Raw genomic sequence first — 26,882 nt, 5'->3', positions numbered from 1 at the left:
AATAAAACATGAAGTCAGGATGAGACCAAATAAAAGATGGTGCTTTCCCCAAAAGTCAGATCAGCCCGTTACTAGCCGAGTTGTAACAATCCAACATCGATTTGTTGACTAAAGCCTTTTTCTCTGCACAGTATGTAATTGTTTCCAGGTAGTTAATCCTGGTAGTAAATAGGTTTCTATGGAAATAATTTTTCGAAATGCTCTTTAAAAAATGTCGCCTGCCGTGTTGTCATGTTCAAAAGTGTCTCTGTTTTCCCTCCATAGCATGAGAAGGTACAATCTGATACATCTGGCACAAAGTGGAAATAAGCCATCAAACACTGGGATTAAAATGGCTTTTCAGATTGTCTCTAGGCAGGGGGAATAAGTAGTGACAAACAGGGCTGTGCATCATTATATCAAATGAAAGAAAGTAGATTTGATGTAAAAGACCAGCATGCACCTGAAAACATGGTTACTGGTTAAGGTACGCATTTGTACACCAGCTGGTCTGTGTCGGTGTGTTTTGTACAGTGATAACAGGAGAGTTACAGGAGTACTGTAAATACTAATCCCAAGTGTAAAGAATGACCTTTTTGCAATCGCTGTGACAAATCAATCGAACAGCATAAATGTCCCCTGATCTGATTTCATGGTGAGTGTTTACCGCGCTGGAAATCAGCAGAGGTCACTCATGCGTTATGTGTCCTCATTAAGTGTCCATTTTGACAGAATTATGAAGATTATAGCTGCTGACCCGGGTGTGCACTTTTGATCTGGTGGCTAATTGCCCTACTTGGTGAATCATGAACGCATAAAAACAGAAACACTCATGTTTACTATAACAACCTGGATGAGGCTGTTGTGAACATGGCAGCAAACCCAAACTCAGTGTCTTAAAAAAAAGATCAGATCTACAACTACTGACTTATGTATATTCATGAGAGAGTGAATGCCGCATTGAATGCTATCTGCCATTGAATTATTGATCAGTATTTATCAAATGAAAAAGGTTTGAAGTTTTTCTGTGTCAAATTTGTTCCGCGTGTCCCTCATGGCTGCCGGCTCTTGATGGGTCCGTCTATCACGACCGCTTCTGCTTTTCATCCTCCCTCATTGAGCCTGTCGAGCTGGCCTGACACTTCGCACGGCAGCGACTGTACTGCACATGTCACTATCATGTCAGCCCAGCAGCCCTCAGAGGACGACAACAGCGTTTATTTCCTCCCCTTCCACACACAGACAATAGTGTCAGTCATGTTCACTGAGTGGGTGACACACTGCATGAGGCAGAATCTGGACCTAGAATCTAGGCTATCCTGGCTTAGCCTTCCAGTGGGCACTGACAGATGTGCTATTTAATACCAGAGCTGGCAGCACCTCCAGTTGGAGTGAATATAAACTGGCTCGCTGTGTTCCAGGCGGGAGCATTCATCGCCGCTGTAAAGTACGCCACATGCAAGCTCACATCTTTATGTTTGAGTTTAATGTACACTTCTTGTTATTTCACATCTTTTTTTTCTTGATAGTAGACTCCAGAAGCTGTTTTGCTTACTGGCTAGAAGGTTCGTCCTTCTGCTTTGCCAATATTTAAGATATTTATCAAGTAGCCAGTGCAAGCAAAACTTCTCCGATGATGAGAGTCCAGCCATGAACACGAGAGCAAATCTGGCACACCAGCTGTTCCAGCCTCTCAAATCACTCACTTTGAAGACACTGAGCTTCCCGTCCTCCTTGGCTGAATCAGGGAGCGCACGTGTTACCATGCAGATGTTCATGCCACCAAAAACTGTTGTAAAAACTGCAGCAGGGAACATATTCAGTGGCTTCCACCTTAGTGGTGTACAGTATGTAGGTTAAGTGCTTTCTGTGTGCGGGGGAAGAAAAAAAAGCTAATTTTTTGTGCCAACGTTTTGTTGATAATCAAATCTTTGTTCATCCCTCTCTGTGTCCAAATGAAAATGCTCCCTGCATGAAATTAGATTTACAAGCACTACCACTGAATGTTAGCAGAAAATTTACTTCAGGTAGGATTTCTTACCGAAATGAAAATGAGACGATACAAAAACGGAGCTTTCTGTGTGTCATACCGCTTTCTTTCTTTCTTTCTTTCTTTCTTTCTTTCTTTCTTTCTTTTATTTGAATCATTTGTTCAAAGATACCTAATAAGAGCTTTACTGCTATGCATCAATATGGACATGTTCACTTCTTGCAGTACTTTAACCTAAGAAGTTGGTTTGCTCTGTTGTGCGTGTAAGAAACAACAGTCTGCTTATTTAACAGCTTCGAGACTTCATTTATCGAAGAGATGTTGATTTCAAAATAATGTTTCCCCATCGCCAGCTTTAATAAAAACACTTGTGTCTAATGAGCTGCATTTTGCCCTGCAGTTTGTCTCGTGGCTTTGTATTAAAGGTTTTTCATTTGCACATCAGCTAACTGATTTTCAGTGTGCTTGTCTTTTAGCGCTATTTCTTCACTTGTAATCAATCTTTGTATTATTCTAATAAAATGCAAAAAGCCCTAGCATCCATTGTGAATTCTAATGCGCACTAATGGCTTGTACCATATGTGCAAAACAGCTTGCAGAAGTGAGTCGATTCCCAGTAGCATCATGGAAGACAAACGGATGTCTGCGCTGGAATTAGTAATTGAGAGAATGAAAGATGTGTTCATTTGTGGCTCAAAAGTTTCTCTTTCACGCTGCCGTGAAAGGTTTCTTTCCCCTTTTTTCATTTTTTTATCAGATATTGCATATACAGAAATGTGCTGTTTATAAATAGAAAGTGTTGGCAGTGGATCAGATGCTAACCGCACTAATTATGCACCTGCATTTTCTTAATCTAATGTTAGCACTGTGACTGTTTATCCTCTGACTGGCTAACCTCTCCAATGCATCTAAGTTTAATAGAACATTATAGGTTCTCATTAGGATCTGACAGGGACACTTAGGAGTCCACTTGGGAGATAAACAGCAGCGTGCAACAGAGGGAAGAAAAGCTGTTAGTACATCCATGAATTTTTTAAAAAGTTGTGCAAAGTTAAAGTACCTTTCAGCAAAGAAGTTAATCAACAAAGCACAAATAGAAAGTGGGAAAAAGGGCAAAAGTTTGGTCCAGCAAGAGGTGGAAGACGTGCAGGAGCACAAGCACTGCAATGTGGTGTCTGCTGGAGCAGGGTGCTAACAGGGTGCTAATGAAATGCAAATTTACAAAGATCGAAGTTTGCTTACATCTGCCCATAACCCTTTAGGGCGTTAGAGTGTGTATTCAGTTTAAACAAAACTAGAATTGAAAAGAAATCATGTTTAAAACCTTTCATGGGTAGTTTCTAATTAACAATAAAGATTGGATTGCAAACATTGAAACTGTAATCTAATAACCGCAAAGCTACAAAACCAAGCATGGTTGTACACACTTTTAAGTAGAAAAGTTACCAGCCTGCATAGTCCAGTTAAAGCATCATACCCTCATTTTAAATGCATTATGAGGGGCTTTATGATGTGCGAAAATACTCCAATAAATGCACTAGTGATCATATGGCATGTAATGCTCTGACTTGCTGTTGGAAAGACGGGAGAAAATAAAGAAGAAGAGGGAGGGGGAAGAGAGAGAGAGCAAGAGAGAGAGATCTAGGGAGGCTTAAGCTTATGCAGTGATTGGTAGGGATTGCAATGTCCAATGAGACTCTTAAAGCGGCTTTAAAAATCTGTTTTATCACAATTTCTCAATTTTTATCGTTTTATCCCCACAAATCAGCCTGCCTTCATTCCCTGGAAATGGTCATCTAAGGCAGTTATAGGCTTTACACAAATGCCTTTGAGATGTGCTTTTCTTCTTCATTATCAAGTTGGAAATCTAGATTGCCTGCTTCTTGTTTGCCTCGCTGTACATGAAAATTGGGTCCCCCAATTTTTTTTTTTAGCAGAAAGCCAAAAGAGAAAGTAATACTTCCACCATGACAAGAAAGGCACTGAGCATTAAAGCACTGCTCACGTTGTAATATAAACCCATCAAGTTCTTTACCCCTCACTGATTTAATCCTAAATGTTTAATAGGCTATTTTACTCACTGCTGTGACACTCTCTCCTGCAAGTAAGACACATGTGCTCGTGTTACCCTCACTGGATCGCTGTATCACAGTGGAATAAGATGTAAGTCACAAATGAGGACATTTATGTATTATTTATGTTTTTAGAAGATGCGTTAATCTTTAACGGCATTGCTGAGAATAGGCCCACCTCCATTCAGTAATATGTACACATGATGGAGAGTTCAGTCTAATAATTTGTTTTCAGCTGTTTAAGTGAAAGCCAATCTTTATGTTAATTCATTGCACTTTGACATGCGCTAATCTTGAACTCATTTTTCACCTTTCTTCTTTTTTTAAATTTAAAAACAAGCAAACTAACCACTTTGTTTTCACCTACCTTGTGTAATGACTGCTGTAATTGTTGCAAAGACTATCTGTAAGAATCTCCAGCTCTGCCAGTGCGTGCTCATTTTGGCACCCGGCTCTGCACGCTATTCCAGGCAAGTTCCCTGCGTCCGTGCGGTTGGGTTTTGCTTCAGTAGGTTAAGAAGAGGGTCCTTTCATCCATTCCTGCAGTTCGGACGCTTTCCATAATCACACCTGTGCGAGTATAAGTGGTAGTGTAATCCGTATTGCTGGAAAGATGGAAAGCGCATCGAGGTCTGTTCAAGTCCCGGCTGTGCGTAAAAGTTGTGCGTAACGATCCTTGCGGGACTCTTAGTGTCCGATCACAAGACGTGAGGCTCTTGAGGTGAAACCGTGTGACTGAGAAAGCTACGTTTGGATCATTAATGCCGTTCTAAACGAATTATCTCGACAAGTTGCTCAGATTGAGCCGGTCTCCCAGTCTGCCGTCGCGGTTGGGACTCTGCGGTGTTAAACGGTTGAAAGCAGATCACTGACTGTCTTGTGCGCAATCCTCAGGGTACTAAACTCATCATCTGTCACTGTTCACTCGCTCAGGAAGCCACGTCCAGTACGCAGCGAGTAGGATTAACCCTGCCTTGCGTTTGATTGTAATGTCAGAAATGATCATAGGTGCCGGATTTCTGATCACTTAATCTGCTTCAGTCCATGATGACCCACGCTCAACATTCAGTAAAGCTACTATAGTCTGTTTGTGTTTTGGAAGCTAACTGTCCAGATCTCATTAGTGAAAATAACAAACACAAGGGATAAATGGGAATTCACGTGGACCAGTATTTGATTTGAATTCGGTTTTTTCTTTTCTTTAATAATTGGATGGAAGTGATTATTTATATTTGTGTTTTTTCCTTAAATTAAATATTCATTGTTAATTATTATAAAATATAAATGCTGAAGTAGAAAAGTAACCTTGGCCTCAATCGCGATTTAAAAAAATATATATATCCACAGCGCAATTTCACTCAATTGTCTGCTTTGTGTTACAAACGTACTGAAATCAGCAAACTTGTTTCTTCTTTACTCTCCAAATCAAGGATGATTTTCTATACAGTGTCTGCAGGCATCGCAACCTTTTCAGACATCGGCTGGTTGAGTGCAGGTTACAATCAGTTTAAACTCTGCCAGGATGTAGCCGGCTCATTAGGACCTGACATCATCACACTTATGTCATTATTATTGTTCTTTTAAAGTGTAGAGAAGAAAGTTCTCTGATTCTCAGTGTGAAACTTGGAAACTTTCACTGCTTTTTTAAAAAAAATATTGTCCATCAAGAGCATAATAAATTCCAATAGTCATCAACCTCATCAGGTGGATTTTTAGTGCCCTCTTATGGTAAAGATGAGCTTCTCTGTAAGTAATCAAAGGTGAGGCACTAGCTATAGCTTGCAGCCCAGTTGCATCAGAAATGAGCAGGTTTCCCACTTATTTTACTTCATTTATTCATAGGGTGACCTGATGAACAGAAGACCAGAATGTATGTATCCAGTGACTTTAAATGCAAATGCTGCACCAGAGTGACATTAACAGTTGTGTAGGCCTCTTGTTTTTGCACAAACCAAGATTACAATAGCTGTTAGTCATCTTTCAGAAACAAAAGCATGAACATACATTAATACCGCTGCAGTAGAACTCGGAGCACACTGACTTATTTTAAGAAAAAAAGTTACTTGTTTGTGTCTTGTAGTTAGGTAAACAAGTCTGTAGGCTCTAAGTGTAATAGGGCTTTATTGACTAATAAAGAGGATTAACCAACATATCAACACACAGAGTGTGTGACCAAAGCTCACGGTATCTGGAGACAGGAGGAAGTTGCCACGAGCTACTGCTGCGAGCATATTTGAGCTCCTCCCTAGCACTGCAGCACTGTGATAAGCAGCAACAGCAGCAGCAGCATCTGTATGTTGGGGTTGCTCCAGTACGCTGTAGCGCTGCCAGAGGATAATTTAGATCCTTTCCCATTTACCTGCTCCCCACACAGAGACATAGCAGCTACACTATGTTTTGTATTGAGAAAGACTGAGAAGAAGTATGCCACCCCCAAGGGCGGTGCACTTTCAAACACACACAAATGCAGGACTGGAAACTGTATGAAAATGAATAACTGTCATAAATCCATGCAAATGCTTCATCACGTTGAACAGGCCCTAATAGCTGCAAGTAAACAGAATTTTGCCTGCTATGTAAATTAGATATTTTGATTCGAGGTACTGGCAGCTAAATGGTTGAGTAATTTCCCAGGCAAATTTTAATTAAAATAGCAGACGCTTGCTGTTATAAAGGAAACAGGCATCTTTGTCACCTGATGTTGCGCGTAAGGCCAATCACTTGACACACACGCGTGTCACACACTCGCCCGTCATTTCACATGACATTAAGCTGCGAAACAATAAATAAATAAATAAAAACTGTGACCTTGTGGACTTCCGCAAGCGATTTTAGGAAGCCTCCAAGGGGTGCTTTAAGATGCAGAAAGAACATATGGTGAAACCTGTCAAGAATATGGTATGAACACTTACAGGACAGAGAAACATCACAGGCCTCCGGATATGCAAGTTATGAGATTGACATAGATGGATGTTGCGGAAGAAATATGCTAGAGTGGGGAGAGTGGCCATAAGCTTATGATAGATGTGAGTGCCACAAGGAAGGGAATGTGTTTTCAATGTACATCATCCTTCTGCTTGACAGATAGAGGTAACGTCTGCCGAGGTGCATTTAGCCACACATAACGCTCTAATGTTCCCATTCTCATTTTCACTGTGAACACAGAGTGTGCGCTAGAATTTACATATCTTTACAATAACATTTTTTGCAAAACATTAAAGGTTGAACATGTGCAGTCACATGGAACTTTTCTGTGTCTGTGGACTGTAGACCTTTCTGCTGGACTGTATTACTACACAAGAATTGGGTGGGTGGGTGGGGGGGGGGGGGGCATTAACTCATTCACTGCCATTGACGTCTATAGACGCCAATGGCAGTCAACGTAAGTTGAACTGAAGCCCACCAGCAGTAAAAGTAGACCTGCAAGGAGGTGCAGGGTTTGCGCACGTAAGGGATTGCGCAGTGAGACAAAAATGTGGTGCAAGTCTTGTTGTGTTTCACTGCCAGCCATTTGAAAATGGCTGGCAGTGAATGAGTTAATAGCTTATACTTTGTCATTTTTTTGATAATAATATATTTGTGGAAGTTGATAATCTTTCAATAAATATTCATGTATGACTGGCTTTTTAACAGTTTTACTGGGGTTGTGGTTAAAGGGGTTTTGCACAATTTTCGGTAATTCATACCGCCACTGGCCACTTCATTATTGCAGCTATTTAATTGTTTGTTAAGGAAACTATCTAATCAGGCAATTACATGGCAGCAACTTAATGCATTTAAGCTTGCAAGCATGGACCAAACAATCCGTTGAAGTTCAAACTAATTATTAGAATGGGAAAAAAGCGACTTTGAAACGTGGCATAGTTTTTTGGGTCAGATCTGGGGGGGTGGCTGTAGCTCAGGTGGCAGAGCAGGTCAGCCACTAATCAGAAGGTCGGTGGTTTGATCCCAGGCTGCCTCCTGGCTGCATGCCAAATATCCTTGGGCACGATAATAACCCCATGTTTACCTACTGGTGGTGGTCAGAGGGCCCGGTGGCGCCAGTGTCCGGCAGCCTCTCCTCTGTCAGTGTGCCCCAGGGCAGCTGTGGCTACAATGTAGCTTGCCAGTGTGTGAATGACTGAATGTAGTGTAAAGCGCTTTGGGGTCCTTAGGGACTGAGTAAAGTGATATATATATATATATATATATATATATATATATATATATATATATATATATATATATACAGGCCTTTTACCATCTGTAGTATTTCAGAAACTGCTGATCCACTGGGATTTTCCTGCACAACCATCTCTAGGTTTTACAGAGAATGATCCAAAAAGGGAAAAAAATATACAGTGAGCATCAGTTCTCTGGGAGAAAATACTTTATTCAAGCTGATAGCAAAGCAACAGTTACTCAAATACCACTTGTTACAACAAAAGTATGCAGAAGAGCATCTCTGAATGCACACCTTGAACCTTGAAGGAGATAATCTACAGCAGCAGAAGACCACACCAGATGCCACTCGCACCAGCTCAGAACAGGAAACTGAGGCTGCAATTCAAAGGCTCACCAAAACTGGACAGCAAGAGGCTGGAAAAACATCGCCTAGTCTGACAAGTCTCAATTTCTTCAGCAGCATTCAGATGGTAGGATCACATTTTGGTGTAAACAACACAAAAGCACAAATCCATCCTGCCTTGTATCAAGAGTTCAGGCTGCTGGTTATAGTGTAATGGTGTGGAGCATATATATTAGAGACACACATGGGGCCCCTTAGTATCAACTGACCATTGCTGAAAGAACACACCTACCTGAGTATTGTTGCTGACCATGTCTGTCCTTTATGACCTCAGTGCATCCATCTGCTGAGGGTTGCTTCCAGCAGGATAGTGCGCCGTGTCACGAAGCTCAAATCATCTCAAACTGGTTTCTTAAACATGACAATTTTGGGTCCAGTGATGATTTCTCAAATGGCTTCCACAGGCCCATTAAAGGGTGGCTGTGGCTCAGGTGGTAGAGCTGGTCGCCTACCAATCGGAAGGTGGATCGATCCCCGGCTCCTCCTGTCCATGTGTTGAAAAATCATTGGGCAAGATATTGAACCATGAGTTGAGGGGGGTTCGATGTCTTGTGCGAGTGTGTGAGTAATAGATAAAACCACTGAATGATTATGTGTGTGATTGAGTACTAGAAAGAGCTTTGATTGCTCAAATTGAGCAGAAAGGTACTACTGTATATGCGTACCAGTCCATTTACCATTTACTACATTCAGCACATCTCAGTGCAACAAAGCACCTTTGGGATGTAGCAGAACAGGAATTTTCATCGTGGATGTGCAGGCGACAAATCTGCAGCAGCTGTGTGATGCTGTCATGTCAGCATGGACCAAATTTGTGAGGAGTGTTTCTTTGCACTTTGTTGAATCTGTGCCAAAATTAAGGACCTTCTGAAAGGTCCACTTGGGTACTGGCAAGGTTGTAGCTAATAAAGTGGCTGGTGAGTGAATATTTTCCTTGTTAGTGAATAACGGTTAACATTGACCGATTTAAATGCAGTCATTGTGATGCAGCGGAAAAACTTGGCAACCACAGGTGTTCCTAATGACATCCTGTCCTTTAAGGTGTAAAGCCATAGTTAATGTGATTAGTAACACCTCAGTTGACATAATTCGAGTGAAAAAGGCCACTGTGAAGAGGATTTATTGACACCACTTGCATATCTGTTAACAAGCTTCAAATGTGAACAACTGTGGCCCAGTTTTAGCTTCCATACACGTGAACAAAAATAAATCAAGAATAATGATAAAAAAAAAAAAATTAATATATTGTATTCAACAGGTGCATTATCAAACAATATGTATAGGTTATTTTCTTCCAGAAACACAAAAGTAGCAAAAAAAAAAACAAGCCAAGTGTTAAAATGAGAACTCAGACATGTTTTACAGATGACAGCTCTATAAAACATCCACAAATTGGTTTGCTGCTTTCAATAAAGGATTTGTAAACACTTCATAATATTGGCCTTGTGAGAAACTTGTTAAAGCTTCTCTGCAATTGAGAGACTTTAACACCTTTGTAAAGAAATTTCATCCAGAGAAGAAGTTATAACTCTGAGAGAGCTGAGTACTAACACTGTGCCAGTGTTCCCTCGTGCTGGGGACTGGGACTGATCTCCATATTTATCCTGAAGTTATCTTGGCCACAACTAGCTTCAAAGTTGGCTTTCATGCAAGCTCTGCGGTGTTGATAAGTTTTGACTAATTGACAGTTATTTTGAGTTAACAAGTGTTGACATTTCTCACATTTCTCATCAGATAAATCAACACCTTTGCAGACAGAGCTCGTTATTCAATCTGCTGAGGTGTTTAATTAGTCCAAAGAAAACTGGCAACATGTTGATTTTTAATAACTTATTATTTATTTCTTTTTTTTTTAGATGCAGAAAAGAGATCATTTTCCTACTCAGCAGGAAGCAGGTTGGGGGCTGTTCAGCAGAGACCTTGGGCTTTTTGCAGGTGGCTGTGGCTATAACTGAACACAGGAACAAGCCGTTCTCTAAAATGTCAGTGTAATTTGAATAAGAGCAGGAATGAAAATCTGACAAGTCAAACTACACCCACCTATGCTTCAGTCTTCTTAAAACTGTGTCACTCACGTCATCTCGTCACGTGACTACAGTTAGGGATACTCCCACACAGAGTGGGTTCTGTAAAGCCACACTTTTTCATCCCATACAGCAAACCTTCAAAACCTTTCAGTGACTAACAACCACTAAAGCACATGTTCCCATTATATTCGACAATGCATTTTATTTTTTATAAAAACCCACAGGCAAATCCTTAATTTGCCGGAGGATTTGTCCTGTTAAATGACAACAAAAATGGCATCTGCATGTCCTTAACAGACGGGAGATGACTGGAGGCTTTTGTTGCTGCATGTATAGTTTCCGCTGCACTCCCACACAAGCTGCGTCTCTCCAAACATTAATGACAAATGTGTAAAAGTTATGAGGTACAACGCAGAGACCTGAGCAAACACAAGCTCAGATGTGCTCAAATATGCCCAGAAGCCTGATTGTTCGTCAACCCCCAGGGTCCTAGAGGCACACAGTTTAGCTCTGCAGTGTCACCCAGAGGTAGCTGGAAAAACATGGCTATGCAAATGATTATTCAGCTTTAATGACAGCAACACAAATATGAATGGCCTATAGTCAATGGTCTTGAATAGATTTGTGATTTGCAATTTTATATTTGGACCACTGCTTTATTTGAACAGTACACATCAGTGCAGGTTGGGTTTTTTCTCAAAGTCTTTTGCAGGGAAAATGCTGTCTGCAGCTTCCTAATCTAGCCCAAACTGGGCCATGAGAGACAGCTCTCCATGTTTGGGTTGAATACCTCCAAGCAGCCGAAGACGGGTTTGTTCAGCCTAATCTCCGCTGTGTGATGTGTGACTTCTTCCCCTGCTGTCGTACTCATGTAATCTGCTGTTTGTGCCGCTTTAAGTCCGGGGAGTAGCAACGGGTTGAAGCGGGAAGACTACATGATGGGAACTGTCATCTCTGCCCCATCGATGGGTGCTGCCAGTATCCTGCTAATCCCCAGAGTAATCCCACCACAACAGAGAAATCAAGCACACCAAGGCAGGCAGGCAGGACAGGGCACTGCAATATTCCAAACAGCCAGTGCATGCTTTAGCACTCATACACACAATGTGCACATATGCAAACAGTGTTAACACAGTGACAGCAGGCGCTTTACATAAAAATTGGCTGTCACGCTTGACGATTGGATCAATGTTTTCAGGTTTCAGCTAATAACAAACAAACAAAAAGAAATGTATGAAGCGGCTAAGGACTGTTTGCTGTTTGACTGAAACAGACTCACATCCCTGATAGGAAAAAAAATGACTCAACTGTATGAATGAGATCTGTGGCACATTTCTACACTGCCATATTGTTTCCTGACCTCCTGAAGTGATCCAAAGGGAGGAATCCCGTCACAATCATCGGAAATGATTCAAGCACAAACACTCTGAACGATCAAACCGTCTTTTTCAGTTTTCATTTTGTTTTCAAGCTCGTGGCGGTGGTTCTGTGAAAGCAGAGGATCACGAGGATCACTCAACCGAGACAAAAAGAAAAAAGGGAAAAAAACTGATGTCACTTTCCTGTGCCATCTCACAGCTGTCTAAAATAGCACAGAACCCAGATGTTTGGCTGCTTCTCACTGCGATGCAAACATTTCTTCCTTGTTATATTTGCTTTGCTCCTTCGCTAATGAGGGGACTTTGATATCTTTGCTGGAGGCCATCTTAACAGTCAGAGAGATATCTTAGCGATAACAACATAAAGCAACCATAAAGTCTTGACTTCTAAAGGTTTGCTTCCCTGTTAAAGTCAAAAGAAGACACATTTTAAGCAAATATCACACAGCTACAAAGTTCATTAGTTGGAAACTATTTGTCTTTTAGTAATGGGATCATTTGTTTCCTGTTTAGTAATGGAGTAAGCAAGGAGGTTGTTGAGTAAATAAAAATCACTGATGCAATAATCGGGCCTTTAATTAAGCTGCCTACCTCATAAAAGATACATCACCATCCACTCTTTTGTCTCATTCATCTATCATTTATTGTCATTTTTTGCAGCACGGCTCCATAAACTGTGCCAGGTCATTTTCTAGTACAGTTCATGTTTCCAAAACTAACTGTATGGGAAGTTTTCTTTGGAGAATCCTGGATATTTTGTGAAACAATGAAATTGATATTTGCTTTTGAATGTGTTGCTGTTTAGACTGAACTACTGTCCTACTGTCATTTCTCCTCCAGCAGTCTCACAGGGGCAATTCAAAGGTGGCAGTACTTTGATGTCTGAGTCGCTGCTAAATATTAGCACACAAACTCAATAAGTTAAACTTTAATGTTGAACACAGACATTTATGCCAGCATCATTAAATATACAATTTTTTGTTTGATTGATTTTTCTGGGGGGGGAACAGAGTTGTTGTCCTTGGTGCGTCATTGTAAATTTAACTGTAGAATGTTAAATAATTTAAAATTAAGCTGAATGCTCTTGTGCATTTGTAGATGCAAAACAATAGATTTTTATATTTAGAAAAATGAGCTCACCCTCATACGCCTCAAAGTGGTTTGGTCCATTTCTTAACCTTACTTTGCCAACTCTGCAGAGAGGAATGTAAAGCAAAGCACGTGTGGGACATTGTTTTCTTTTTCTTTGTTTGATTTTAACTTCTACCACTTACATAATAAAACTTATTTATGGTTGTAACCAGATTGCATTTTGTCAGCACCATTATCTCCCAGTTGAATCATGTGCTTCAATGCAGCCACCACATTGTTACCGGGGCAGCAACATCTGCCGTTGCATTGTTTATGTTTATAGCAAGCTGAATTAAGCCAATTTTCAAGTGGTCTGGTATTTTATCCTCTCCTCTTGCACATTCTTCTTGGTTCCTCTGTGCCTGTTGTGCCAAAAACACAAACAGCACTGACACATTTATAATACAGAAATGCCTGGAAGGACCTTTTCAGTGTTTTCCGATGTAAAGGAAAACTTCCAAGAATAATATAATGGATTATAAAGGAACAAGGTTGTTCTTTATGGCAGCATCACTGGCTCCATGACAGCTATAGTGGATTAAATAGTCACTACAATACAGTTCGTGTGACAGCTGTAGAGGTCAGACAAGGGGACTAGACAGACTCTTCTATCTGATGCTGGCAGGATGAGAGGGCCTTGACCTAAATTTAATGTTTGCCAAAAGCACATGTACATACTCAGTATGAGGAGATTGTTGGCTGTGCACTTTAACAGTAACAGAGAAGCAAGACTTGATGATAAAGTGATGCCTGTAATGGTAAGAGTGAACGAAAGGGCAAACATGACAGGTTATATAGGTGCAAGGACAATTAAGTACAACGCAGGTGTGCTGCAAAGATATTAATCCAGCTGGAGAGTGGCCCATAAATGCCACCCAAAGGACCGATGAGGCTGATGAGGTTGATGGAGGGGTCAACGTGACTGAACTGCAACACCCCATTGGTTGAACATTAAGGTCATGAGGTGGACCTTCAGAGAATCAGATTGTCAAGGATGAGAAGTGCCGGAGGCAACATTCAATAAAACATGAGAGCAATCTTCTCACCACGAGTAAAAGTACTCAGCTGTTCAACTCCGGCCAGCCCAAACAGATTTCCCCTGTGGGCCAAAAGCACTGCAGCTGCTCGTTCACCACGGCTGGCAATCCACGCTGCCATCAAATCGACAGCCATTGGCAGAAATAGTGCTGGAAATTGGTCAAACTACCACACAGTATCTGACCTCTGACAAAGCTTATCTTGCACATGAAAACGTATGGAGGTGGAATCATAGTGTCTGTCTGCTCCAGCTCCTCTTTCTGCCTCATTAGTTGCTGATATTGGATAGGTTATCTCAGCTTCCAGCACATTTTAGGGTTGCAGCCGGCTCACCTTATCCTGAAACTGCAGCAGTGGAAAGGTTACATTTTTGTGGCAATATCACACCCCAAACTTTTTTTTCTTTTTTGAATATCATGATTAGATGTGCGCTCACTGCTTCTCCTGAAAGTTTCCTGTGTAGCAATTAAGGTGTGTCAGTGATGGCTACATCCTGGGTTGGTTCCATAGTGAAGGCTGCCTGCTACAGGGCATGAAATGAGGAGGAGACAGATGATAAGCTTCTCTCTCATGCTCTGGGGAGCACAGTCAGTCATGATGGAATGAATCATGATGGGCAGGAGTCTCTGAGTAGGAAAGTATGTTTTACAACCACAATATGGTCAGACACGCTCATTGGGTTCTTGGAGTACTGGAAGCAAGAAAATCCTCAGAAATGATGTGTGATTAAAGTACAGATGCAGTTTGCTTTCCTTTTCTGAACAATACCCCTTAATTAGATCTGAGACGTACACATGTATTTGTTTCGGTTTAGATTTAATTCACTGACGTAAACGGGCATAGCTGTCTAAAATCAGTACTAGTACAGCAGACTGTAAATATTGAACTTACAAGTCTTCCCTTCAACATTCTTAAAGACACTCTGAAAGACCAGAGGGGGCTGCACATCTTAAGCCCAATTTCCTTTCACTGATAGAGTGCCAGGTTCTAGGAATTACCTGGCAAAGCGTGATCAGGTCCAGAGGATTAGCAAGAATATTCTCTTCCAGAAGTCGGAGAACTTTTTTCATTTCCAGAGGGTGGTTTAGGAAAAGGCCAACGAGTGGATGTCAGAGCTCAACTTTAATTTATGTATATTTCTTTTCAAGCTAACTCACAACAGCATGACATGCAGTCTGAGCAGTTAGTCAGCCATGTTATTAGATTTTTTTTTTCTTCTTCTTCTTCCTGGAGACGATGGTGTGCACATAAGAAGTTCTAGAACAGGCAACATGTCAACAGGAAGTGAATGAGGAGATATGACATTTTGGGATATTTAATCATGCTGTGTCATACAAATGATCAGGTGAAATGCGTGAATGACTAAATATTCAATCAGAAAAGCTGCAGCGGTGCAGCTGTGCTGCCATCTAGTGCTTGGATGCTGCAACTCGCTGCTTGGTGCTGGGTGGGCTTGCAGCAGGGACATAAAGCTGGACTGCAGTCCTTTATCTCTTATTATGAATGTGTGTGTGTGTGTGCGCCTGTCACTGAGGATTGGGCAGATATGTGCTTTTTTTACTCAAAGCATCTTCTAGTGTTAAGGAGCTGCACATGTCTCTAGCAAGGGGAATCCCAGAGAGAATCCACACAAAGTTCAATAAAAATACTGATCATATAGAAAGGGGCCATGTTCACTGACGAAAAAGCTAAATAAGATGAGAAATGGTCTTTTTGACTTTCTTGCAGTGACTGATGCTACCCCGAGTTAGCATAGCTTAACTTAAGACTTCAGACTGGGGAAATAGATATCCTGGTTCTGTCTAAAGCTGACTAGAAATATAGCAAAAAAATCTAAATAAATCAAACAACAGGAGATCAAAATAATAATGGATGTGCAGTTGTTCAGAAAAGTCATGTTCTAAGGTCTTGTAGTTACTGTGAGGCGAGAGTAAGTGTGCTTTGCACAGATAAAACAGTTCAGCTCTGGGAAACCCTCAGGGCGCCTCGGGTTAAAATTTCAGTCATGAAGCACAAAATCTCCTTCTTGTGCCCAGACAGAGGCCTTCATCTTCATCTACTAGAGCTATCTACAAATAAAACTTGAATGGCTGCAATTAACTTAAGACACCTCAAATGTGAAAAGAATTTGAAATCATATTTCACCTGTTAATTTGTCAGTAAATATGACCGCCACAAACCACATTCACTGCTGCTGTAGGCTTCAGACATCAGCAGGAGCCTGCATATGATAAAAGTCATCATTAGCCCCTAACTTTGCCTTAAGGTAACAACTTTCCATAACTGAACAGTGTGTACTCTCTGAGAATCACACAATTTGAATCTCTTTAGGTCACATAACAAGCTACCAAAGAAAACTACACATGCTTAGTTACAGTGCCAAAAGTGGAAGCAATCCTTTTGGACCTAGAGTCGGAATTTCTTTCATCACTTCAGGTGATACAGATGTCACCTTGAGTTTTGTTATTGCTCTGCTGTCCTCCATGGGCGGCCGTTGTACTGTGGCTCCACTCAGTGATTGACTGTGTATGCACCAGACGAGCAGCACCAGGACAGAGCCACTTATCACTCCGGGAGCAATGGATGACCCGGGAACAGAGATGCAGCCCGGACCACGCACTGAGTCATCTGTCTGCCAGCTGCCTAGGTGAACCAGAGGATGAGGAGATGAGCGGAACTAAGATTTAGTGCCAGCCCTTCCTCATATTATCTCCCTCACACCATTGCTCATGATGCTACATTTCCTGGAGCTAAGAGCCACTGGAAGAGACTTTACAACTGGGGGATAATGGGGCAGCTGAAGGATGAGGAGAGCCGTGTAACACCATCGGGTCCGTGCTGTTATCGGTATTTCTAATTAAAATTAGACTCCCGCTTTGCATATTTGTCAAGCTCAATAAGTTTGCTCAGAATTGGTGTGTCAGCACTGACGCAAGGGCATATCGACAGCTGTGCACCGCTGCCAGCTTGACAAATGTCAGAACATTTATTCTCAAGGAAAGGAGATTACAGTTTGATCATAAACGTTCCCTTCACCCTTATCCTCAACCTCTTCTGTTCCACAGTGTAAGATTATTAAAGCTGTGAGTGCATCGATGGATGACCATGCCAGGGGATTAAATCTATTTGCCACAAAATAAATGTACATCTGATCAAACAAGAAAAACTCAGCTACAGCATTCGTACATAAAATACGAGCTCTTTCCATAATTGTATGCGTGTGCGGTTCAGTCAGCTGTTCAGTCTACTGTTTGTGAGGCAGCGAGCCACACAGAGAGACACATCTTTGCATCCAGGGAGAGCACAGGGAGAAATGGTACATTCAGTGGAGCTGACAGGTACCTACCTCTGATTCAGTGTGATTTATTTCCACATAGAGCCCGGACGTGGCCAGTGCATCGGCAGGTCAATTTGGTTTGGGTAGAAGAAGAGTTCTCTGATTGATAGAGAGAGGGCCAGCCATGTTCTCTACGCTTGGCTCCCCCTCCATCAGGGCCCCTGCTATGGCCGATTAATCCTAAACACACAGAGTAGAGGCTCAGGCAGGGATTTTGTGTGCATTTGTGTGAGCTTCCATCTCCAACCTAACACTGGCTTTTCCTGGAATTAAACTGTTTCATGGTCGTTTTTGGAACTGGACTTTTATAGACAAATATTTCTGGTATTTACATTACCTGCATTAGTTGCAGAAATGGTGTCGCCACTAGATGGCAACATCTGCTTAATTAAAATTGTTTTTCTATTACTGTAAAACAGATGAGTTAAACCAATATTATCTTAATGAGTTATTTGGTATGTCAGAAAGTCCTAACCAATAATTAAACATAAACCAACATTTCTCTTGAAGACTTATGTATTTTAAATGTCTAATTTCCCATCAAATCGTTGTTGCCCAACTCTTTCAAGAAACCGACATGTGCCTTAATTCATATAGGCTACTTCTATATGGAAACCACCTTTATTGTTTAAAATCGCTACCCTTCCATTAACCTTTAGCAGCTAACACCATGAACTACTATCTTAGCAGTTTCACCAACATTAAGGTAACAATTTTTTACATTTTTATGTCTTTTTCTAGCTATTTCCAGCATTTATCCATTACCTTTACCTCTTCTTTTTAAGCATTGCCCGTTGCTTTTATCAAAGAGTTTAGCATTGCCGTTAAACCGTTTTAGCTAGCTATTGCTGATAACCAGCAATAGCTTTTAGCTATTAGCCTCTTTAAAAGTTTTCTTACATATTCATACAAATTCCTTCTTGTTTTTAATACCTTTATTGAGTGCCTCTCGGCTCACTTTAAAGCTTTTCACTTGTGTATTGTCAAAACATGATCTTCAGTCATATTTTAGCCAGCTTATATAGATATGTTCTTAAAGTGCACTCCACCATCTTTTCCCTGTAAGAAGCACCGTATGGCCTACCCTTGTTTGTTTACATTTCCATTTACATGTGGCTTTCATATATGCAATCAATAAAACAAAATCATTTCCTTTTTTCCCCACCAGACTACTCTGTAGTCTCAAACACAGGCAAACGAAGGAGAGCGAAGAGCCGCTGACTCTCCTCTTTATCAGTCAAAACAGCATAGCCAGTCTGCTCCCTGTAGTTCACTTCAATCCCTCTCTCTTGTGCCTCCTCTCAGTGCACACCCTAAGCCTGGGTGTGTTGGATGAGACTTAACAGACCCTACGCCCCTCACAACTTCAAGGCGCAGTATGGTCAAAGTGCTGCCTGATGTCCCACTGACCCAGCCCACCTCTGAGTATCTGTCCAAGGTCTCTCTTTTTGTGTGACTCCCCCCAACCTGCCCGCTTTTTATCCCTTTATCCAGGCATGAGATCAGAATTCCAGATCAGGATTAGGGTCAGCGTCGGGATCAGTTGTATCATATATCTACTGAAGCATCTCTCTTTCTCCTCTCTGGCTTTGCTCGTCCACCAAAAGATGTTTTATCTTGTGTTCTCCTCTCTCCTGGAGATGAGTGACACATCAGAGATAGCCTTCAACTAATCCTATCCTTTATGCTCTGTGAAAGGAAGTTGCGAGCATGTAGCCCTTTCACACTTTATTTGTTGTCATTTGAAATCATGCTTAATGTCATGCTCAGTTTCAGATGGGGAGCTCTGTGCCTTTTTAAATTTCACTCAGTCTGTGATGCACCGCTCAGAAACAGGGGAAACTTAAACATCAAAGCGAAACAAGAATTCTTCCAGTCCAACTGTTGGTTATTGTTGGAGCTGCTCCAGGAAAATAGCTGATGATGTGTTGGCTGCGTGCCCTTCAAAGCCCACATTGTCTTTGGTTGGAAAATTTTAAGTGTCATCATTATACAAAACTGGAATCAGACAAATCATAATATATAACAGGCAGTGATCACCTTTTTTCTTTTCTATTGACATAAAGAATTATATACCTGTGTCTGGTACTGATACATTTCTTTAGGTAAATGTAAGTCATCTTAGCTGGAACTGTAGTCACTAAAATCCTTCACTTGTCAGCTGTGTGTGCCCATTTCTCCAGCAGGTGGTGCTGCAGAGCTGGCAATCCTACTGAAAGAAGCTCAGGCGAAGTTTTAGACTGTAAGACACATCCCCAGACCTTTACCTGACCTCCCCTTCCTCTCTCCTGCACACACCTTGTCAGCGGGCTGGGCCTTATCTCTCTCTGACTGAACTAAGCCATTGAGTGCACACTTGACCTTGTCATTATCTTGTACCTGGCTTTGTTTCCACTCTCATTTCTCCCTTTTGTGTGCTCACTGTCTTTCCCTTTCCGCACTATTTGAACAAAGATAAGAGCAGAGTCTATTTACTAGCTCAATAACCCCTCCCATATACACCCAGACACGTTTTGTTTATGAAAGAAGCCTTGTGATATTTCAAAGAGAGGCACTGACCATGACCTTCTGTGGTAGTTTGAGGTTACCATTCAGCACCACTAAGTCTTTTTCCTCTCATTTGCAATGCAGAGGAAGAAGAGAAGATCAAACTTTTTATGTGAAGTACAAAGAGTATTAAATACTGTATATGGGCGCTCTTCCTGTTAAATGTTAAACACACAACACACAAACTTCACAGAGTGAATTAACTTGGGCTATAAAGAAAGGAAGGAAGAGGAAGAAGATTTAGGCCATTAATCTTGACATTTATGTGCAAGATGAAGCCTAAATAATAAGAAAAATATAATTTGCAGGGGACAGTAACAGCCCCAGCTTCGTCATCAAAGCTTTCAATGTCCCTGTGTCCTCACAAAATGTCAGTATTGTGCAAAACTACAAAGGAAACTCCAGCAACAAGTGTTTACTGCTGTTAACCTTAATTCAAATCCACTATACTTTACCAGTGTCCAATAGTCAATATAAGACAGCTGGAATAAACCAAGATTCACCTAAATGATATAGCATTTATGTGGACTTTTCGGTTAGTAACATTGTAACCTGTAACCATACTCTGATTCAGTTTTACTTATATCACAACAACAGTCGGCTAAGATGTGATTCAGCCAGTGGTTGGCTTACTTCATCTGTGTCAGTATGAAGCTGTTATGACATCTTTGAAAATAGACTTAACCATTTTCTTTCTAAGAGTTGAATCAGAGGATAGCACTACTGTAGTTGTTGTTCTCAAAGGGGGGGGATAGTTTAATTTTAATGGAGAGAGACAGAATATCAACCAACAAAAACCCAAAAACAAATTTCATAAAAGTTAAAAACTGTTTTCCGTTTCAATGAGTGAAATAAGTATTTGATTCCCGAGCAAACGTGACTTATTTCTTAGTACTGTAGTTGTACAGCAGGAAGATGTTTCTTGTAGTTGTTCACCAGGTTTGCATCTCAACAGAGATTTTGGGCCATTCCTCTTTACAGAAACTCTCTAAATCCTTCAGGTTTCTTGGCTTCCACTGGGCGACTCGAAGATTCAGCTCCCACCACAGATTTTCTATAGGAATAAGGTCCAGAGGCCACTCCATGACCTTAATGTGCTTCTTCTTTATCTTTTCTTTCGTTGCCTTGCAGATAGGTTTAGGATCATTGTTGTTCTGTAAGACCAATCCACGACATCTCTTCAGCGTTCTGGCTGAGAGAAGAAGGTTCTCATCCAAGATTTTACAGTACATGGCCCCGTCCACTGGACCCTTAATATAGTCAAGTTGTCCTGTACCGTTAGCAGAAACACAGCCCCAAAGCATAATGTTTTCTCTCCTGTGTTTGACTGTTGGGTTGGTGATCTCAGGGCAAACTAAGCTTTTCTCTTCCTCTAAACAAACGGGTCAAGTTGATACCAAAACATTTAGTTTTATCTGACCACTTCACATTCTCATTTAGATGTTCACTGGTAAAATGAAGACGGGCCTATAAGGGAAAGGAGAAATTGGGGCCACCACCTGACTGAGAGCAGTTGATTATCCTTTTATATTTCTTCTACAATTGCACGATCAGTTGTCACCTTCTCACCAAGCTTCTTGTTGATGTCTTGGAGCCTGTTCTAGCATTGTGCAGGTCTACAATCTTTATCTTGATGTTCTTTGACAGCTCTTTGGTCCTGCCCATGGTGGTGAAGTTGGAATGAAAGAAACTGATTATATGGATGTTTTACTAATTAACATTATTCTTGTGGGAATGCTACATGATGATTTAGAAACACAGAAATAATTTAAGTAGTTATAAATTTAAAAAACAATGGTCTTGTTTCATATTCCTTTAGTGTTATATAAGTGTTTATCCTCCATTTCCCCCTAGTAGTTACAAAATCCTGAGCATCAAGGAGGAAATACACATGTAGAAGACAATTAACAGACTGCAACTGTATCAGACAGACACAGTCTTATGTTAAGGTAAAGGTAAGTTTAACACACTGAGCAGTAGATATTGTCTATTTTTGTCACATAATGTCTTCACTGTATTATTCTTACAAGGAATATATGATGGAAAACTGCAATTATCGTCAAATAGCTCATTCTCACCAAAACTGACTGATGTGGTCAAGTTTCTCAGTCGCCTTCAAAATTATAATACATATGCTATCCATAGAACAAGCCTTAATATATCTGTCCATCAAAAAGTTCACTGACAGCATGAGGAGAGATGGTGCTAGCCTTTGATTCTAATGCTAAGAGCATAATTTATGTAAGATGTTTGAATGGCTTTTTGAGTAAGAATAGATTAAAGGAAGTTTCATGTTTGAGGAGCCAAAAAAAGTGCCTGCAAAGCAGTGTTTTTAAAACTCCTGGGGCTGCAAGGGGTTTGATGAATGAGCCGGGTGCAAACGGTGATTAGCTCAAGCCATTTCTAACATCTCTTACAATACAGTTTGCCAATCACAGCTATCCCTTGAGTTTTCCTCTTTTCTGTAAATATGAAAGACCTTGTCCTGACAGTGACTTCAAACGTGGCAGCAGCGGGCCCCATACCAGGCCATGGTGACTCCTTCAGCCCTTCCTCTCCACACATCAAACCCCAGCTGACAAAAGCAGCTCTAGGTGGCATAATGAGACGCACTGCTCCTTTCAACTATGTGTGAAGTGTGACATTCTCTGTCTTCTTGTATCGTGTGTTGACACTGCAGCCTGTGTGTGAGGAGCTGACCGAATGGTACAGAGAGCCTTCCACCTTTTAGACCCCAGCTGCTGAGTGCCGCATCATAGATCACTGAGTTCCTTAGGTCAACAGCCAGAGTCGCGCACACAAGGACGCGCCTGACACAAAAGCAGAGGAGAGATGCTTTGGTGTGGCCCTTCCCACTCCAGCTTCCTCAAGATTGTTTCATCTGCGTCCAGAGGAAGGTCTGCAGACTAAAACATCAACTGATAACTCAGTGTTCGCAAAGCCTTTTAGGATAGGCGGCACTGGTGACCTGTAAAACAGTTTTATGCACATGTGCACCCTATCACCCTGCCTTGTGACTGACTCTCCGGTATTTTTTGGAGGCGATGAAGGCCATTATCGGTGGATTAGCAGAAACTAAGATGGTAGGGGCGTGCTCACAGTATTGGAACACGCCAGCCTCATTCTCCCTCAGCTATATCCTGTGTATTACCCTTCTCCACTGGGCAGTAGACAAGATCCAATAAAGAAACAGAAGTTCTGCAATTGAAATCAAAACTGCACCTCTCATGTGACTGCTAAGCTAGAGCCAAAGGTACTTAACCAAAGGTTTAGTAACCTGAAAGAGCCCCACATGCTTCCAGGAGGGAAACCTGGGGCTCTGGATCTAAATACATAAAGCAGCAACATGTCGCAGCACAGCCAAAAAAAACAAGAACTGGTTTCTGCTCCCTAGAGGAAACTGCACAACAGCTGCATTCACATCCATCCACCATTAATCCCAAATCATAGCATAATACATTTGGACAGGTGGATTGATAATCTAACATGTCTTCCCCTTTTTTTCACGATTATTATTCTGTTCCTCTCACTTTTCAAATAGTTTACTTTAAGCCCGAGGGTGTGAGCCATCGTGTTTTCTATGGCTGCCGAATTACCTCAGAGCGCGCATTGCCTAGCTCGCTGCCAGAGAGGGAGGCGAGTATTGTTTTCATGACAGAGATCAATGGGTGGGTGAATGTGCTTTAATTCTGCAGGAGCTCCTCTCCCAGGCTAATAAATGCAAGCCTCCCCGCTGACTGAGCTGTCGTGCTGAGCCCAGCGGGGGTCAGCCTTTTTGTGTTCCTGTGCCCAAATTATGGAACCATCAATACACTCCCTGGAACCAGTCAATAGAAACCCGCTTTGTGGCCGAGGGGAGACCAACTTCAAGGCCGATAAAAAAAAGAAGAAGAAGAAGAGAAAAAACTAAGCTCTGACAGATTTAAATAAGATCAGGATGAGAACTTGATATGTTATACTTTTAAAATTTTGGAGTTACTTGTGCAACAGTTAATGGATTCATCCGGCTAAACCTGTTTGCGTGCTGAACATTTTCTTAAATGCTTGTTTACATTCCGCAAGTTCTTTAGTCGTCTGAGGTGGGCAGTTCACCCTGTCCATAAGAATTGTTTTAGTTTTTTTTCTGCAGATCTGTGTGGGAGTAAAGTTATAAAAAGGAAGCTAAGACTTAGTGTTTCTAAAATAAACTTGTGACTTTTTACAGGGCACAATTAAAATTTCCTTCTATGCTTTTCAGGATCTGTGAAACATAACTCCTCAACACACACACACACACACACACATACACAAAACTACATCGCTGTTTCCTGAACCAGAGGTTGTGACACACTTTTTCTCGACAATGCATATGCAGTGAAATCTGTTGTCATGCATGAGTGTGTTTCCATACTGCCTTACTGCTGCTTGTAGCATCAAGTGAATTATTAAGTACCTAGCTTCAAAAAGCTTGTAAAACTCTGTCCTCTTCCAAATCTGAAACTTTCTTTTTCTTCCCTTCTCCTCTTTTTCTCTCCTTCTCTTATTTTTGTCAGCTTCTCAAACATCAAGTTGTCTCCAGGTTTTCAAACGGGCTGAAAAATATGAGTTTCCCCAGCTTGCAAGCGCATTCAAAGGGCGCGTTCTTCAGATGTGCCACCTTGCAGCGTGGTGGTGGCTGTGCAGGAACAGGATCATTCAGATATGCTAATGGGTCAGCGGGGTAGCTCCAAGCGCGGCTTACCCCGCTTTAAAAGACAGCTGCCTTCTCCCTTTCTTTTCATGCCCTACTCTCAGCCTGCCTCTCTTTTTCCCACTCTACATTGATAGCAGGTTGAAATTTAATAACCATTAAATTTCGACTAATTAGACAGATAGAGCAATTAGCTGGGTGCATGTAAATCCAAGTCGGGAAATATGTCAGACAAAGAAGAGTTCAGAGGATGAGTTTGGCCAGTCGCTGAACGCAGCTGAGGTTAGAGTCGGCACAGTGTAGGCTAATGATATCATGCTCAATGCAGAGAGCTGCAGATAATAGAGCAAGTGCCCAGTGGCCCTCCCCTTGGTAAAGTGGCCCTCTGTGTCAGTGCCTGTGTGTTAGCCGTTGGCTGTGCCGCCGTCCCACACTCTCCTGGGCTATCTATTCTCTCCAGCCAGAGTCATGCTGCGCAGGAATCCTGGGTGATTGGGTTTCTTTCAGGGGCCTTATAGTCAGTCATAAATCGGAGGGGATCCTGCCCAGCCCCTCTCTCTCGCCCCTAACCCTGGCTCCAGCTGGCAGGGGACGATTGTTGGAGAGCCGAGGTCATTGGAGGGTCGCTCTCTGTGGTGCTTCTTAACTCCCTTTGCCTATTTTTTTGTACACCATCCACTTTACTATCCCCCCCTCCCCTTTTCTCTGTGTCTCCCAGCTGAGGTTGCTAGGGTTTGGTATTTGCTTTTTAAGACCATGTTGTAATTACAGAGGAGCTCTACTCCCCTTGCCGCCTCTGGCTCACTCGTCTCTCTCTCTTTTTTTTTATCACTGCTGATTGGTGGTAAGAAGCTATGCTGGGGCCATCTCACCGCTCCGCAACAGGATTTTGTACTGTCTCTCCCCCTGAACACACACAGAACTGATTCATTCACATCTTCTAACCTTTTCTGCAGCAGAAAGAGGGCGGCATCCTCACTCCAGACAGACAGCTCTCTGCACACCTACAGAGAGGAAATGACTACTAATTTTTGTTAGCATTTGCATGCAATCGCTGCAAAATAAACTGAGGGGGAAAAAAGTACTTTGATAAAAGTGCAACTGTTGCATGTCAGTAAAATTTCTCAAGTTGCACAACAAATCAGTGTGCCACAGGCTCAGGTCACATTTCTATCTGGTATAAGCCAGCGGCTGCTTGCTGTTTTAGGAAGAAGAGTCTGTTTTTGCTGTTAAAGCAGCAATGCCACCACAGAGAACATCAGACACAGCCCTGAACTGTCTTTTCTGTGGGTTTGCACTCCTCCGCCAACATCTGGGACCATAAACCAAGATCAAAAAGCAAAAACAATACCTCAGTGACAACAAACAATCATTGTACCACTGGATGTGGAGGAGGAGTCGCCTTGAACAGCAGTTTGGCCATGGGGGGAAAGGTTTTCACAAGCAAGATGAGGGCAGTCGTTAAATTATCTGAGTTCTTAAGTGCTGTCTTGAGCTCAATTTGTATTATAGGAAAAGAAAGCTAGAGTTAATTCTAACCAAAATCCTGCAAATTGCAAAATAATACAGGAACAGGGGCTGCCTTTTAGAGAATTTAGTGCAGCTGCTGCACAAACCTGACTGCTATAGATGCCTGTGATGCAGCAGCTAATCATAAATATGCTGTACGAATAACTCATTAAAATACAGGCTGTAACTAAACGATTATCTCCGCGTCACAAATCCTTTAGAGTGAGTGAAGCATTTGATGCTATGCAGAGGCTTGTCTTTCCCCCCTAACACACTTCAAAGCGAACAGAACCAAAATATCACAGAAATGTGTACAGTGTATCACTACAGAAGCATGGCTAGTCTTTCATGTGAATGGAAAAGTGCCATAAACTAAGCATTGTTGCCTATGAAATAGGATACAGGCTGGGAAAAGCTATTGTTCTATTTCAGTTTGCTTGAATCTCCTGTGTTGCTTGCTGACTCGCCGCTTCACCATCCTGACTTCTGACAATCAGCATCTGCACCAGGGACGCCATTTCTTCCCACGAGGCAGATGGGAACAAACCCAGGATAATCACTTAAAAAACAAAAAAAACAGGACGCCATTAATTGTTTGCCTCGATTGAAGTATGTCCCTTGGTACTCGACAGGAATT

At 41.7% G+C, this 26,882-nt stretch overlaps 1 protein-coding gene across 1 annotated transcript in view; it reads right to left on the bottom strand.

The window, feature by feature from the left end:
* The window catches only part of LOC147317050 (transmembrane protein 132D), a 28,751-nt gene extending 24,270 nt beyond the window's left edge, over positions 1 to 4,481 (bottom strand). Inside the window, exon 1 of the mRNA XM_086313650.1 lies at positions 4,409 to 4,481. Coding sequence (XP_086169776.1) covers positions 4,409 to 4,481 — 73 coding nt within the window. The remainder of the gene's footprint in view (positions 1 to 4,408) is intronic.
* Between the last annotated feature and the right edge of the window lie 22,401 nt (positions 4,482 to 26,882).

The sequence above is a fragment of the Aulonocara sp. 'chitande type north' Nkhata Bay genome, linkage group LG12, assembly GCF_057382095.1.
Source record: "Aulonocara sp. 'chitande type north' Nkhata Bay isolate Kocher_YH1m ecotype deep benthic linkage group LG12, A_spYH_male_GT1.1, whole genome shotgun sequence".
NCBI classification, from domain to species: domain Eukaryota; kingdom Metazoa; phylum Chordata; class Actinopteri; order Cichliformes; family Cichlidae; genus Aulonocara; species Aulonocara sp. 'chitande type north' Nkhata Bay.
Note: the sequence above shows the minus strand (reverse complement) of the source record. Positions and strands in the feature narration are given on the sequence as shown.